This window comes from Trachurus japonicus, chromosome 14 (genome assembly GCF_045865225.1).
Source record: "Trachurus japonicus isolate A0001 chromosome 14, Traja_1.0".
Classification (NCBI taxonomy): domain Eukaryota; kingdom Metazoa; phylum Chordata; class Actinopteri; order Carangiformes; family Carangidae; genus Trachurus; species Trachurus japonicus.
Window position 1 is genome coordinate 4,775,983 of NC_140920.1, and position 17,802 is coordinate 4,793,784.

At 42.3% G+C, this 17,802-nt stretch overlaps 1 protein-coding gene across 2 annotated transcripts in view; it reads right to left on the reverse strand.

Moving 5' to 3' along the window:
- jade2 (jade family PHD finger 2) overlaps positions 1–17,802 on the reverse strand; it is a 185,768-nt gene that overhangs the window by 71,394 nt on the left and 96,572 nt on the right. For both annotated transcript variants that reach the window (XM_085797159.1, XM_085797160.1), the window contains exons 5-8: positions 15,593–15,747; positions 11,203–11,414; positions 6,748–6,915; positions 1,124–1,240 (exon numbers count right to left, since the gene is read on the reverse strand). In XM_085797159.1, the coding sequence (XP_085653285.1) occupies positions 1,124–1,240; positions 6,748–6,915; positions 11,203–11,414; positions 15,593–15,747 (652 nt within the window). The remainder of the gene's footprint in view (positions 1–1,123; positions 1,241–6,747; positions 6,916–11,202; positions 11,415–15,592; positions 15,748–17,802) is intronic.

Genomic DNA, 17,802 nt, shown 5'->3' on the forward strand with positions numbered 1-17,802 from the left:
ATTTTCTCTTTGACTTTTCTGTGACCAAACTTTTATCAATCAGTTATTCTGTGCTCTTCTCTGTACACAGGACTCTTCCTCTTCCTATGTGAGGCGGCGGTTGAGCAGTGAGTGTGTTTGTGCAGCTGCCTGCCTCCAGCTATGGAGAGAGAGAGAGAGAGAGAGAGAGAGAGAGAGAGAGAGAGAGAGAGAGAGAGAGAGAGAGAGACTCGCTCCCTGTGGGCGATTCTGATTCTGGCTCAAGGACTCGCTGTTAATTTACAGCATCAATCCTGCGGCAGCAAAACACCCTCAACACTAAACACTATATAAACAAGCAGAAGGACACACTTTGCTTGTGCACACGTATACTGTACATCAAGCACACACACACACACACACACACACACACACACACACACACACACGTACATATCGGACACGAACACACGATGCTGGGCTTCAGGAATCAAGTTCACCTTGGGGGCACTTCTACCACTGAATGGTGTTGGGGCTAATAGCTGTAAAGTGGGTTAGTGTTAGTGTGTCAGTGGGGGTTGTGTTTGCATACTCAGCAGCATGTTAAAGTGCCGGCCTGACATACATCCACCCGAACCCAGCAGGAGGCTACGAACTATGATCCGTGTGTGTGTGTGTGTGTGTCTGCTTTGTTTAGATTATATATATACACTGTGTGTATCGCATTTTTTCCTGAGTGTCTCTCTGGGGGTTTTCATTTCAGAGTGTGCATCCCATCTATCTGTTTGAGAGGACGTGTGGGTTTGAACTTCAAAGCCACTCTGAAATTTTAAACCAAACTTATTTTTGTTCCAGCGCCCGGTCCAGCTGATGTGCAGGACGCAGGCAGATGGCACAGAGACTGGAAAAGAGGATGAAGAGGAAGGAAAAAGGAGCAAAGTGAACCGTGCATCTGTCTGGCTCCTGAGAGCGAGACGGACGGACGGACGGACGGCAGCTGTCAGAGAAAAAAGTCGAGCACTTGCACAGCTGTAATCCTGACGACAGCGCACTTAATACACCTGGTTGAAATTTCTCAGTGAGTCCAGGAAAGCGAAGCACAGAAAGAAAGAGTAGTTCATTTTAGATGTGTGTGTGTGTGTGTGTGTGTGAGTGTGCGACGTACCTGTATGCAGGTTCCTGTGTGTTCTCGGCACAGGCTGCAGGACAGAGCCCAGCGGCTCGCGGGGATATGGGACACCTTGGTTATGGGCTCCATCTTCTCCGGGCAGCCTATACTCACCTGCAGGGAGCACAGAGCCACGACACATATCAACACTCTGTAGAAAATCAATCAACTATCTGCAATTCTATTAAAATGATCTGTAAAAAAAAAACAAAACCCTGTGTGTTTATGTTCATTTGCAGAACTCATTTTGCAGCCTGAAACCGATTGATCAGTTAGTTGCCTGACAACTAAAACTTCATTAAAAATATTGTTTCCAGGTTTTAAAATGTGGAGATGAGGTCGTTCGTCTCCCTCTGTGATGTCATTTTTCAAGGTTTGTGGAACAAACTCCTCATATCTAAATTGTTTGGCAGAGTTTATAACCTTCAGTTTTTCATCTGACAAAAAGATCAAACTTTTCTCCCCAGCAAAAGATAATAATCAACTTATTGTGACTTGGATGATAATTACTGGAGCGTCTTCCACTTTTCAAAGCCAAGACTGTGGATTAGTGTGTCCGTCCTTGGAGCCGGAGCAGGGGCCACATGTGGTCCTTGGAAAAAACCATCATTGTACGGCCCAGTGTGACTCAGTCTCTCTGAGCGCTCCATTCACGACGGCTTTGGCTCCGAAACCTCGCAGCGGCACCAAATCCAACCAAAAAGTCATTGACCTGTGCCAAGCGGCCATGCAGAACAGAGTGGAGAGCACTCATCACCAGAGTGCCATTTCTTCCTTCCTTCCTTCGCTGCCCGTTTCTTTCCAAAAACCATTCCACCTCTTTCACATTCACTTATCCTCATATTTGTGGCGAGGCCCTCTTTCTCTCTCTCTCTTTTCCTCGTCCTTCACACTCGAATTAACAAGCCGACGACTGATTCCTCGCCCCTCCCTCTTCTTCGTTCACTCGTCCTTCGATCTGATTTTTTTCCCTTCCCTCCTGTCATCGTCTCGTCCAACAGAACGGGGGCCCGCACAGCATCGCCTCTTTCTGTTATTATTGATGTCTTTTGTACAGCCCACTGAATACGAGCAGGGGTCAATTTTCACTCCATTGAAGACGTCGATACAAAGTATGCGGTTCAGGCAACGATGCTGCAGCTGTCACCGCCGCCGTCAGCGTTCACTACTCCTCTAACAGCTGACGTAGAAACAGACAGACAGCAAAAAAAAAAAAAAAAAACGGATTTCCAGTTTTTGACGCGGTGGTTAATTGATTGGATTGTTCTCAAGCATGATGCCCACACATCGAGCGCACGCATGAGGCATTCAAAGATCAGGACTGTGGAGCAAGTGTGGGTGTGTGTGTGTCCATCTGTGTGTGTTAACGTGCTCATTCTGCAATTACTTTTTACATTTCAAATCTGAAATCACTTCAGTGGAAATGGGAGAAAATCACGCGGTAAACGAAAAGGCATCTTAAAAAAGAGACACTGCGAGTCTTTGAATGTGTGTTTGTACATGTGTGTGTGTGTGTGTGTTATGAAAATCCATTTAAAAAGAGACCTCTCTCTAGGGGTTGGAGGCAGAGGGCAGAAGGAAGCTACACACACGGCGCTGCAGGGGGGCGGTATCGTTTGACGGCTGGGTGGTGTGTTCAAAAACACAAGCACACGCATCCAATCCAGCACTCTCTATGAATGACACACACACACACACACACACACACACACATACACACACACATGGAGCACCACTATGATATTCTGTCAAACCCTACTCGCTTTCCTGTGATGTGTGTGTCGTGTTTGTGTGTATTTATGTGTGCACTCGTCGTACTATTGGCACCTTTAAGCTCACGCAAACACACAAGTGAGTTTATATAAGGACACGCGCACACGTGCCCGCCACGGCACAGACATGCAAATTATCTTTTCTCCTCCCCCCGTTCATGGTAGGAAGAGAAAACAAAAGCGAACGGCGCAACGAAAACAATTAGCCCAATCAAGGGTGACAGAAGGCAATTAGAAGTAAAAGGTTTGAGGTGCCAAAAGCCACTCCATTACTGAGAAATCTGCTGCTGAATGGGCTGAAGACACATGACTGACTGTCTTTAACCATTTAAAGGTGTGCAAGGCGTGAAGCGACATCCGTCCCCAGAACCTCTGGAAGGAGCGGCTGCTTTGTGACCGCTGGGGAGAGGTAGCGATTCTCCAAAAAAAGGTATCATCAAGACGAATCAAGTCAAAATGAGCAGCTGCTTTGAAGAAAGAAAAAACTGTTTCCCGGTGAATCAATCCACATTATGCACGGGCTGTTAAAAGCGAGGTCTCTCGACGACATGAAGTATTTTTAAGGAGTTCCAGAAAAAGGAAGAAAACCCCCGGTGACAAATAAACAGTGACAGGTGCAAAAATCACGACGTGAAAACACCAGTTGTTACAAATACATCCACGTACATGACCTACGGTGTGCATACTGGAGGAATTATGGGTAGTAATCAATCCTACTCTGCATCTGACTGTGCAGCCAAACCTGTGCAGATCAATTACACAAAATAAATTCAGAAAAAAGAACTAAAGGCTGCGTCTAAAGTAACATTAAAATGTACAAAAGTCAGACAGAATCTGTCCTACCATAATAACACTATGTCATAATATGTCATGACATGTTACATACAATCATACCTCTACATGAGTGGAAACAGAGTGTCTTGTTCTTTTTTTTTTTCTCCAACCAGCTCAAACGTTTCCTGTCATCCCTCAAAAGAACAAGTGCATGAATCCATTACATGCACGCAATACGGTTTATTTGCACTCATGTTTACATGCTTGACGACTGTTTGTCGAGCTAAGTGAGACAAGGCCGTGCTCAGTGTCAGATTTTCCATTATAGCGCTGCTTCGGCCTCTCTCTCTCTCTGTCTGCTGCTGTTACACCCTCAGCTCCACATATTGTCTTCCTCTCTTTCTGTAGCCTCATAAAAGACAGAAGAAAAGCTCCAGTGTAGAGTCTTTAGAGAAACCCCACGGCTCAGTTACAGCAGGTTTTCTGGGCTCAAAAACAACGAGAAAGAAAAAACCAGTGCACCTGAAGGAGTGTGTTTGTGTGTGTGTGGGGGTTAGTGTGGCCTGGCCGGTACAGACAGGACTTCTGGATGCAGCCTTTGTTTGTAATAGTCGAAACAAACGGTGCGTGGTGGTCTTCATGAAGACACGTCCATCATCTCCGTCCGTCAGGTGCTTCTGTTTCTGGTTCTTTCACCTCGTCCAACAGCGCCTCGTTTACATAATCACTTTTACACACAATGCCCCGAGCCACTTTTTTTTTTTTACCACTTCATGTTTATGTATTGGCTGGCTACTGACACAGAGAGCAGATGTAGGATAGATGGATTTTCTGCACTAATTTTAACAATGACTACAGCTGCATGCACTCATGCAAAGGTAAACAACAGCCGCCGGCGCTCCAGAGCCACTCTGCACCGATGTTCAACACCCGCAGGTAGACGAGGGGGTGGGGGGGGGGGGGTATTAGTTTGCCTATCATGCCAACAGTGGCATTGAGAGCAGCCCAACAAGACGCCTTGATTCCTGAGTGTCGTGTGTGTGTGTGTGTGTGTGTGTGTGGCTGGGATCATAAACACAAACACACAGGTGCACCCGCAGCTAAACGATGACACACTGAGGTACTAGGGGTGTAACGGTTTTTGTATTCGTCCCGTGCCGTCACGGTTCAGGGGTCACGGTTCGGTGCACACAGTCACACTACCAATACATCTGAGTGAGTATTAAAAAAATAAAAGTTGAGTCCTCCCTCCAATCCAGGTGGCGGTAATGAGCCTGCAACTGTCATTACAGACGAAGAAGAAAAGTGATGAGATAAAAGACACTCAGAGCAGACTGGATATAAAAAGGAGCGTTGCCTCATTTACATCGCCCGCGTGGAAACGGTGACAACACGTGAGAGGTCGACCGGACCGTCGGCGATGTTTCACGGATACGTGGTGCGTCGCTAGAAACGCATCAAACATGTTAACGCATATACAGGGTATATACAGGAATCTTGAAGTTAATTCTAAAACCTTTTTAAGACTTTTTCAAGACCTTCTCAATATTTTTTAACACCTCACCGCCACTTCAAGCTGTAACCATTTACATCAGTGACACTTTTAACTGAACAGTTTTAGTTTGTGATAAAGACTATAGACCACTATGATACAACAGTATTCAAAATAGGCTGGGATAATAAATCAAAGGCAAAGTTTATCAAAAAAAAAAAAAAACATTGCTCCACTCTCAAAAAACCAAAACAACAATCTTCTTTTCTTTTCTATGTACCGGTTCATCTTTGTTTTTTTAATAAAATGAATAAATTCACACACTTTTACAATGTTTTTTAGGACTTAAACTCTTGGACAGCTAATTCAGAAAAAATACCTTCAAAATTTAAGACTTTATAAAGTCGTGAAAATACTTTTTAATACTTTTTAAGGGTCTTAATTTTCCCAAAATTGATTTATCACCTTTTAATACTTTTCAAGACCCCGCGGACACCCTGATATAAGACAGCATCACTCCGATATGTGGTGTGAGGAAAAAGACAAGTTGTGTGCAACAACTTATCCCACTGCTTTTAAACCTCTTGACTTGAACACAGACCAGAAACATCACCATAACAACTGGCATCCAGCCTAAATTAACTGTGTAAAACAACATTGATGTTAGTTTCTTATTTTTTATAACAGTTGCCAGTTGCCACTACCAGGGTGTTTTTTCCTCTAGAATGAATTATTAGTATTCTTACACTCCTAATGCACTTGTTTTATGTTTTATTCTGTTTATTTTTTACTTTTATTACACAAGATGGTTTTTAGTTTTACATTCAATCAGTGCTGAACCGTGAGTTGTGTGTACCGTTACACCCCTTTGAGATACCGATGTGTCAACAGGAAAACATCAAGTCTGGGTCCAGCTCCCTCTCACATTAACCGTGTACAGTCAGATACTGTATATTAGCCTTTACATCGACGTTGTATCTTATTTTCATGGAAATCCCTCAAACCCCCATCTGTCTCCCTCTGGCTTAGAGATGATCTGGTTTTTCTCTTAAAATAAAAGAGATTAGATACTCAGTTCAAGGTTCTTCAGATACATTTCTTCATAAATAGCAATTCTTCATGGATTACTTTGCAAAACCTGCCATCGGACTGATCTCTCGCACCCCCACCCTGCCCTCTACTTTTTGTTCGTTTGGTTGCTGTTGTTTTTATTTATTTATGATACTGTTATTTGTTGTCCATTTATTTTAGGATTGGCATTTGTATTTACAAGTTATGTTTATTCTTCTCACTTTATGTCTATTTAGCTACTATTTTTTCCATATTACCAGTACATAGTTGTTACTTTTTGTACTTATTTAATTCAATTTCACTGTTCTACTGTTCCTCTTTCCTGCTGTTAGGCCCTGGGGTTGTTTTGGGTATTGGGGAAACAATGTGAAATGTGTGTAAATTCATCTCTTTGTACTTACTGTTGCATTTCTTTAAAAACAATTAATTAAAATAAGAAAAAAAAAGTCTGGGTCCAGCTGCGAATATGTAGAAAGCAAAATATAATCTCTACGTCATCTTCTGAGTCTCACCTCAGGGATCCATAAGGCACAGCTGACGTGGACCCACTTGGTTCCACTGCGGGTGGGCTTCAGGGCCCCCCCTCTCTTGGGGCAGAGCAGACATTTGGGCTGGACGCCCAGAGCGCAGGTCCGACACAGCCAGTTCCCCTGGGGTACCTTCAGGATGCCGTAACATGCCTGCAGAGAGGAAGACAAGTGATGATGATGATAATGAGAAACCCTTCATAACTCCTTTCATTTGTCTTTTTGGGTAAAGTCTGGCTCCGTCTGAAGGTACAGATCATCAAATGAAACAAATGTCTGCACTTCAGAGGTGCTGCTGTGCAGATGTTGCTGCTTTGGACGGAGCCAAAACAGTTGTTGTTTCCCTCTGGTTCAACAGCTGCTGCTTCATATCACTGTAGAGAAGATGTCAAATTATTTTTTTAACATAGTTTTTTACTAAATGAGAGGATGGAAATTTGTTACAGCAATAAAGCTCAATATTAAAACACCATTAACTTATTACACCTCATTTAAAGCTCTGGTTTCCCGTCTCTCAGGCAGTGCTTTCATTTTATGTCAATGCGCTATGAAAATAAACTTACAACTTACTTTAAATCCACAGCAAGTCAATATTTACTTGAATTTTTCCTCTGATAAAACTGTTATCACAGCGAGATGACTGCAATGAAGCTCCAGCAATGTGAGATGATTTGATACTCGGCTTCTGTGCCGTGCAGTCACACACCACACCGTCAGGAAATTAAATCCAGAAAGAGACACATTAAATAAACATGAACACTGTGAGAGGAACAACATGAATGTGGTCATTTATTGGTCATCGAATGCCGTTTGGTTACCAACGCTCAGGTTTTTGGGGGTAAGAATGTTTCCACCGCCGCAAAGAATCCAAACACCGCTGCTGGCTACTGTGCAGCTTAGCTTTTACAGTACCAGGTCTTTGCTTTTGAGCCGCCTGGAGCAAAGTAAATCAAATAGAAAATGCATAGTATGCAAACAGTTTTCTCGCAATATATACAACGTTTTCTGCCAAACACATTCAGAAAGTCTAGTAAAACATGCACAAGAGTGAGCGCATTATACTCACACTGCTCCAAAGTTAAAATAACTTTTTATATATTTTGTCACATTGTAAAATAGATGACATTTCCATTAGTTTTGTTTAATTTCTTTCTTCTTTTTTTTGAACTACAACAATAAAGTGGTATGAGAGGAATCAGACTGAAGGAGAGAGAGAGAACAATGATTTAAACGAGCTGGATTTGAAGCCAGGCGTTAATTTTAACCAGCTTTGCCACAAGGCCACCCCATCGCCTTGTTTTTATGTCAGAGTCCCATTACTTTTCATTTATTTAGTTTCCAGTCGTGGTGGTGGTTGCTGCTGCTTCGGAGCTGACATTCAAAAAAAAATAAAAAAATAAAAAAAGTAATTACACTCTGCTGCTCATTTCTTCTGTAAAACTGTAAAATCTGCAAATTCACAAATTGACAAATTCAGAAACACTCCTCTTTGTTCTGTCCAACAGCTCTTTAAAAAGTTGTGTTGTGCTGAACCAACAACAACACACACAGAAACACACATCCAAGAGAAAAACTTGATTAAACCAAACATGATCAAATCTCCATGTGGTGCTGATTTTTAAAAATGCAGCAGATTATCAGAGCCATGAAACCATTTAGTACGATCCAGTGATTTTTTTTTTTTTGTCCGTTAACTGTGAGAAAGTCTGAAGAAGTCATTCCAACCTCTGTCTCTGTCATTACTACTTCTACTTCTCCATCACAATCTCTCATTATCACAAGTCTAATTTCAAATGAGTCACGTTAGGCTGGTTAACCCTTTAATTGAGGCCTGAATTCCCCTGAAATTCCCCTCAACTGTCCTCAAACACACTTTCAGGAACACACTTCAGTTTATATTAAAGCAGAAGTAAGCGGAATGTTTGTGTTAATATAAGTCTTATGTATCTTCCGACAGCAATCACTTATATAGAGTGTTTGGTCCGAAACACGGGTCTGTCAGTCACTCTGCTCTGCTGTAAGCCAAGGAGAAAACTTTCCTTGTATCCTACAACCTTTATCCAATGAGGAGAGAGAACGGCATAAAGGGGCGGTCCTCTCTGTGTGTGCAGCCAAGGGATGCGCGTGAATGTGGTGACGTAGGGACGAGGGCGGGGACTGCTAACTCCATCGGCTGACAGAAAGTTAGCCAAAACGACCGGATCGCTTACTTCTGCTTTAACGTTACATGTTGCAGTTTAGAGACAAGTGGATGGAAACGCAGGGAAAAACCAAAACAATCTTCACCCTGACAGATTGGTGTCGGAGTGACAGGAGCAGAAAATCCAACATCAGAGATCAGTGCGTCTTCATTAAATGTAATTAAAGCGCTTTATTGATCAAAGGATTTTATTGATCAAACACAACACATCAGTGAAGCAAAGGCCGGTTTTCCACCTGTTGGAGGTTAGAGAGGTCGCAGGAGACCGTGCTGCAGAGCGTGTTTCATCTCTAACAGCATTAATATGACTGAGTTCTCCCTGAGAGTTACACTTTCTGACTGTTTGTTTCCAGGACGCTGTGGTTCGGACCAGTGCTGCTGCTGCTGCTGCAGAGAAACGTGAGACCAGGACACGCAAGCAAAAACGCCAGCGAGAGGTGACGTGAGACACGATTCTGCCAACGGAGGAGACCAATAAAGGTGGCTGCAGAAATGCGTCATGGAAGGTGGAGGAAAAAAAAAAAAAGAGGAGAAGATGGAAATCTGATTTAAACCGTGAAGAAGAAAACAAACAAGGAGAACGAGGACATTTGGAGGAGATAAAGATCACAAAGATGTAAATGTTTTGTGAAGTGGAAAAAGCATCCAAGATATTTCCAGCCTGTGAAAACGGACGACTCTGTGTTTATTTACAACGAAATATCCACATGTTTTCACTTCTGGCTCATTTTTCTTTTTCACTTTAGCATTTTTTAAAGGCGTGCTCGGTCTGCGTGGCCTTTTTCTCTGCACATCCTCTGACAGTAAAAGAGGAAAGAGCAGGTGCTAATAAAAGTTTTAGTGGTGGTCACTCAGAACATTATTATAGATCAGTGCAGGCTTTGTTCCTGTTTCACTGGAAGTCTGTGTGTTCAATGAAATATCAGCGCCTCACAGTTTAAAGCTGCACATCATAAAATTTCCTCGGCTTGTAAAGAACGATCCAGTAGATACATACATTTATGTTAGCATCAATAAAACATGCTCAGTGTCAGTGTATTCACCTGTGAGCTGAGTGTTTCAGTAAAGTTCAGACTGTAACGATGAGATGAAAACTCTCAAATAAAGTTTTTTTTTCTGCTGTGATAATTCTCTTTTAATCTTTCCCTGAATCATTTCTTTTTCAGTTTCATTCATATTTATATGTCGAATGAATGAAACAGAATCTTCCTGCAGCCTGTTTGTGGATGAGACTTTCACTTGGTGTTAGAGCAGGATTTTGTTTTCGCCACACTGTGACAGATATTTTCCAAGACAGACCAACATTCGGTGATTCAGCGTGCAGCTGTACGATCGCGCTCAAGTGTGTGTGTCGGTGTCAACGGGACGGACAGAATAATTAACACTGTGTCAGTGTGAAACAAACAGAGTGGAGCCCCTCAGGCCTCCTGCTGCCACAGCCACTGTTCGGTGTGTGTTTGTTAATGATGCGGCTGAAGGGAGAGAAATGTGAGGAAGGTACATAACGTTAGGACTCAAGACTCCTGTTTGTTTTTTTATAACAAGATATACATGCGCATACACTCACACATCCTTTAAAGGGATAGTTCAACATTTTGGCAAATTGGCCCATTGCCATAATCCTTATAGTCATAGCAGTAGGTTCGTTACCTTTAATTGTTGGTGCAAGCTATTTTTAGAGCGGCGGAGCAGAGCCACGAGCTGCTCAGAGCTACGCTAGGCTAATGGGATTTCTTGGTTTCCCTCATCAAACTCATCAAATACACAATCCAACAACTCCAAAACGCTCTGGTGGACAAGTTGTGACCTGGACATTCACCACGGTATGAGATAATTACAGAACGTTACCAGACAGAGTTGTTTTAGAGGTCAATTCATGCAAAACCACTGATGCGCGTTCCCGTCGGGGCAGTTTTTCAGAAAGCAGTCTCTGCATTTACCTCGAAAACAACTCTGTCTGGTAACGTTCTGTTATTATCTCATAGCGTGGTGAATGTGCAGGTCACAACTTGTCCACCAGAGCGTTTTGGAGTTGTTGGATTGTGTATTTGATGAGTTTGATGAGGGAAACCAAGAAATCCCATTACCCTCCGTAGTGTAGCTCTGAGCAGCTCGCGGCTCTGTTCTGCCGTTCTAAAAACAGCTTGCACCGACAAATAAAGGTAACAAACCTACTTTATGGCAATGGGCCAATTTGCCAAAATGTTGAACTATCCCTTTAAACAGATTAACGTCCTCACCTGATGAACACAGACGTTGCACTTGTCGCAGAACACCATCTCGTTGCCGTCCTCTCCCTCCGGCGAGCGACACACGTCACACACCACGTCCTCGTCGTACTCGATGCCCAGGCCTTCCTCCGTCTCGATGGCCTGCCGCATCTTCTCCTCGCACACGCTCTCCAGCTCCACCATCACACACTCCATCGTCAGCTCGTCCAGCTCCGGTAAGGCTGGCGAGGGAGAAGAAGAGAAGAAGAAGAAGAAAAGAGAAGGAGTAAAACAAGCTGTTTAGTTTTTTGTTTATTCTCTCAAGTCAGAGATGAAGGGAGGAGAGGGAGGGCTGATTCCAGGAGTGCGTTAATTGCTTGTGCCAGGAACGTTATCTCTGTTGTCTTATACCAGCACATTTTGTTTTTCTATAAGAGAAGAGAAGAGAAGAGTCTTACTGCTCTCCCATGTTGAAAGCAGAGGTTCAGACATTACTGCAGGGAGCAGAAATGAATATTTGAGAAAATACTGCCTGTACAAAGCAATTAAAGCTGAGAGTGAAGTTACAGCGTCAACACTGAGGTTTCTTTAAGGTCTTGTTCCCGACAAGGATAACAAGTACATGTAATAGGAGGCTTTTCACAGGAAACTTAAAAATGACTGAGCCAGTTCACCATATTCAAGTTATTTTTGGCCAATACACTTTGTAGTTTTCCTTTGCATTTACACCTCACAAGGTCACTTTGGTTGTTTTTTTTGAGCCATGAAATGTGCTGAGAATTAACTGCAGGGTTGTGGGAGAGCGCCGAGCTGCAGCTGGTTCTTCACCAACCAGAGACAAGCAGCAGAGAAATGTTACACATTCACACCATCACAGCCAAAAAAAAAAGAAAAAAAAAAAAACTACAGACAAATTTGCTGCTCAGTTCTTCACAACCAAATGTGTGTCGGCATTAGCATTCTTATTCCTACCCCCATTTGCATCTCAAAGTGATGCCTTGCTCTAAGGCTGGTTAATAGTTGATGAAAACTGATTTAACTGGCAAATGCAAGCCTTCATACTCATAAAAAAATAAAGGATTTGAAAGCACCAGGAAAATAAACAGTCTGGTTTCCAGGACGGTGGCAAACAGATGTGGCATATTATTATCTCATTACATGCAATGAGATTACAGTGATTATACAAAATGGGTAACAGTAAGGCATTAAATCTAGTGTGGAGGGGGAAAAAAAAGTATATTTTTCTGAAATAAATGATTATTTGAATAACTGTTCAAAATCAGACAAAAAAAGGGGGGATTTATAGACGGAGGCTGTAAAATGTCACGATTCCTGAGTGCAGGCTGTAACTGAAGAGCACAAATCAAATCACAGCTGTAGAGTCGAGTGAATCATTTGCTGCTCCACGATTGCTAATAAAAAACATTAAGGCTAAGCTGATCACTTCGAGACTTCGGTATTTACGTTTTTATTTCTTCGCTCCACTTTTTTCACGCCTGAATCCTCCGTGTGATGCAGCAATAAAGAAACTTCTGTCACCTGGATTCTGCGGTGGGAGATTATTTATTGATTTATTTGAAGGATTCAGTGCTCACTTGGGAGTTTTTCTTTTTTTTTTAAAGTGGAGCTGAGTAATCTTGTTTCTCCATCCGTCATTTACGCCACTCACTCACCCAAATATTTAAAAAGGTAAAAAATAAAAAAAGCATTTACAGGTTCTTGATCGTTCTTACTGACAACACGGTGACTGTGAACCTGAGCTACAGTTACACACACTCACACAAATCCAAAAGTGTTGCTTCTCCGTCTCACTGTGAAAATGCTAATGCCGCAGACGTTAGTCCTGAACGCACCGAACGTTGGCACGAACAAGGAACTAAAAAAACAACACAACTATGTGACAGGAGCCGCGTTGGAAAAGCAAAGTAGAGTTAGATATTAACCTGCTGTGACATTTACATCATGAACTGAACACACACACACACAGAGGAGCGAGGGAGGGAGGGAGGGAGGGAGGGAAGCAACAACATTATTCACACATGACGTGTGGGTGTGTGTGTGTGCAGCGTCTGCTCAGTGTACTGTGTGTACTTTCTGTACTGTATATTTATCTTGTATCTGTGTAGGTTTCTGTGTTTGTACTTGTGACAGCTGTTTGCACATGCAGACACACCTCGAACACTGTCAGTGTTTCTGCACGCATGACTGCACGTTCTGTTTGTCTCAAGGTAATACAGCATCCAGCACTCACACACACACACACATACCATACACATAACACACACATAACACACTGCACAGCGTCCATGCATTGTGTACTTTTCTGTACTCATCTGATTTTATTGAACTGGTTGCTCTGAATGTTTTATGTTGCCATGAGGCTTGATCTTCAACACATGTATTCGCTCTATTATTACTGATGGACTGTGTGTTTTCCCATGTTTTTGTGCCACTGTAATATTTTAGTTTTCTACAGCTGGTTCTCAAGAAAAAGTTGGAAACCCCCTTGAGAGGGTTCAAGGGGGTCCTCAACTTTTTCTTAAAATTCAACATTTTTTTTCTAGAATTTTAAAACTCCTTTTTTTTTTTAGAAATTATTATTATTTTACCACTTTTTCAAAAAAAATAAAAATAAAAAAAATTGGAGAAATTTTAAAAATGTTTTAATTTATTTTTTAATCTCACCACTTTTTTCTAGAAAGTGTTTTACCTTTTTTGAAACCTTACCACTTTTTCACAGAAAATTCTCTACAATATTTCTCAAAATTCACGTCATTGGCCATAATTTGAACGTACATTGACTAAAAAAGTAATGTTCTTAATTCTCAGAACAAATACTTGTGTATTTCTGGTGTTTGCTTCAAAATGTTGTCCAGTGGGGGTCCGTGGTCTAATTTGTGTCAATTTAGGGGTCCTTGATGTAAAAAAGTTTGAGAACCACTGTTCTACAGTAAAGAAATTTTTACTCTGAATAGCTGAATTATCTGAAAATATATTTAAAGCCATCTTTTAAACCGAAGGGAGAAGTATAAACACTGCACAATACGCACACACACTCATACACATTCAGTATTTAGAGGACTGAGATAGAAAAAGCTGAATCATCCCATCATGAGTCCAGATTCGTACAGCTTCGTCCAGCAGAACCAGTCAAGCGTCTGTTTGTTTGGTCTAGCACTGAAGGTTATGAGAAACAACCCGCTCCTCCTCCAGGAAGAGCCAGCGTGTGTGTGTGTGCGTTTGTGATTTAAGGAGAATGTGTCCCAGAAATAAAGCCTGAAACCCCAGCGGGGATTTATAAACACAATTACTAGGCTTTATCTGAAAGGAGTCGATCAGATATTGAATAAAACGGGTGGAGATGGGAGAGATGCTCGGAGGTCGGCAGTTGTCACCATGGCGAAATGGGAGGATGCAGCAAAGCAGAGGAGAGAGAGAGAGAGAGAGAGAGTGACAGAAATCTGTATAAATGAGGAGAGGAAGGAGCAAAGAAAAGCAGCTTACACAACACAACATCTAAAGGTTTGAGGAAGGAAAAGTTTGAGCTCATTAAGGAGTTTTTATGAGACTTGGAGATAATTCTGGGAAATAAACTCAAAGACGGAGATGAGGGATGATGGATATGAGCTGCAGTTCACTGAACCTCGCCCCGTGTTGCTCTCACTCACTAAATATGATCTGTGCGTACGACTAACGATGAAGAAAGTCAGTTTTCATAACTTTTAATTAAAGCAGATATCATCGGCACGGCCGTTTCGGCTAATGCTGTGTTCAAGGCAGGCTTTTGAAACCGTAAGTTACAGCTTCAAGTCACAACTACGACTTGGTAGCGTTCCAGGTAACCCGTAGCTCGTGTTTTTACCGTCCTGTTGTCTGTGAAAGTTCCCTATAACGGCCACTCGTAACTTCCGACCCGTGAACTCGTACCAGATCGAACTGGTATGACTTCACAGGAAGGAAAAACACAAAGTACGAGTTTCCTTGAACGCACCATGAGTTAGCAGCCCCCGCCCTTGTCAGGCATCAATTGGTCCTCGTGCTACGTCACCACATTCACGCGCATCCCTTGGCTGCACACACAGCCCTTCATGCCGTTCTCTCTCCTCATTGGATAACACTTGTATCCCACAAGGAAAATTTTCTCCTCGGGTTACAGCAGAGCAGAGTGACGGAGAGACTCGTGTTTAGGCTGAAATACTTCATGTAAGTGATTGCTGACGGAAAATAGGACTATTTAGGACTTATATTAACAAAAACATTCCACTGATATCTGCTTTAACTTTAAACACTAAACTCAAACCAAACAATTTCCTTACCATCCAAAAAATGGGGATATCATTTAGTTACAGTTACAGTGCAATCCTCCCCATGATGGGATCTCACACAGTACAGTGTGAGGTATGGATGTGTTTACACTCACCCATCTGTCTGAACTCCTGGTTAACCAGCTCCAGCCAGGCCACATCCAGGTCGTCCAGGTCGTAGCAGCTGTAGAGCTGGGTGGGCGGAGCCGGGGGGTCGCCGTCGCCCTCCTGCCCGTTGGTGCTCAGGCCTCCTGACAACTCTGGCAGCGACCTGCAACAAACACACACACACAGTTTAGTCGGAGAGTCTGGACTTGGAAAAGGAGAGTGCAGGACTAGAGCTTGGTTCAAAGGAGGATGAAGGAGCCGGTGAGCCTTCGGTTATGTTATGTGTCTTTGCAGCTTGCATTGGGGTTGTTGTGAGCTGGTCCTCTCTGCTATAACAGAGCTAAACAGATCAGTGAGTCGCTAAATGTGTGATTTGTCTATCGTTATACTGTATGTGGGTGATGTATTCATAAATATGTGTATGTTGTATCTTGAGGATGTTAGTTTGTACGGGTTGGTGAAAACAAGTTTCCTGCAAAGGACAAATAAAGCTGAATCTGACTAATCATGTGATCAAATTCAGGTTAAAATGTAATGTATTGAAAAAGTCACATGATTAAAATGCAAGTTTAATATCATGTGGGTTGAAAGTAGAGATAAAAATGTGGTGTGTTTTAAAACAGTTTCAAGCTAAAAGTTGAAAAATGTGATTTATGTGTATTTACAGGAGTTAAAAGCTGCTAAAGTTTGTAAGGTTAAATTCATTGAAGTATTTTCTACTTATTTTCAGGATTTATTTAAAAATATTTGATTTTGGGTGATGTTAAATTATTTTTAGTTTCTTGGGTTACATTTTTCTTTTTACATACTTTCTTTTTTTCTGGAACTTCTATTTGTGTTTGTATTTGAAGGTTTTTCACCTGCTTTTGGCCTCGACAACGTTCAAAATAAAAGAAAGAAAAGAAAGAATTGATTCTTGGTCATTGAGTGAATTCCAGTCCAAAGCCAGCTGCCTTTTCAAATGGGGGAAGCTGCAGGTTAAACTTCACAAGAGTGAGAAGCACTTGACACAACAACAAACCTTAGAGAGTTACACTGTAAATCTCAAAATGTTATAGACAACAACACAACTTCCTATTGGTGATATGTCCTCTGTTTCTCTGTGTGTTGTTATGGCGCATCAGTGACCCGTTCACCCGCCAGCCGAGTCATTTTTAACAACTTTATCATCATGTTTGGAAGCTGTGCATGTTTGTGAGGCAAACAGAAAACTCCTGCACAACAGGAATCACTGGGAAACTCCTCTAGTGTCTGAGGCTCTCCCCTTACAGTCGGGTCCTGACCTCATGGTCCAGAAACACTAAATCAGACTTTGACGGATGCCAAAAGAAAAAAAAAAAAGAAAAAAGAAAAAGCTGTCGAAACAATGACAAATGGAGTGGTTGTAGGCAGCAGTGACAGGAAGCTCCTCCAGGCAGTGTCTGGTCTCTGGAGCCTCGGGCCTGAGCGTCTCTATGTCAACAACATCAGGAAATGGGGTCAGGAACTGAGCTCGACCCACTGGGAACCAATAAAGACTCAAACACGCTCATACACACACTCACACACACTCACACATACGCAGGCCTGTGCAGAACATCTGGATGCTCTAAGGGCTAATAGACACGTGTAGACAAAATAAAGGGAGGAACACAACAACTGCACAAATGCCATCAGGCAGAGAGACGGCGCACACACACACACACACACAGCATCGCTCCAAAACAGCTCTGTGTTTGGCATAGTAACACACACACACACACACACACACACACACTCCATTATACATTATTACTCACTCCCTGGCACAGTCGTGACCTTTGTGTGAGGGGGTGAAGTGCGTCAACGATCACAACAACAAAAACAACAACAACCTTTCTCTCCCTCGTTTTACTTCAGGTCGTCAACGCCTCATTATGACGCCGCTCGCTTATTATTATCACCATCCTCCGTCACCGGTGTCACCCTCACATCTAGCGCCACCATTATCATCATCATCATCATCATCCTCTTCGTCATTATCATTATCCTCCCCATTATCACTGCCGCTCCCGCCGTCGTCATCACGACAGCTCCCACTGTTTAATTCAGTTTAATCCTCACTGGAGAAACATTTAACAGGGACAAATAAAATGAAAATAACAAAACAATCATTTCTATTATGATTGTTTTTAATAGAACAAAACAAATACAGAATAAAATACAAAATGTGATTTTATATCTTCATATTATATGGTTA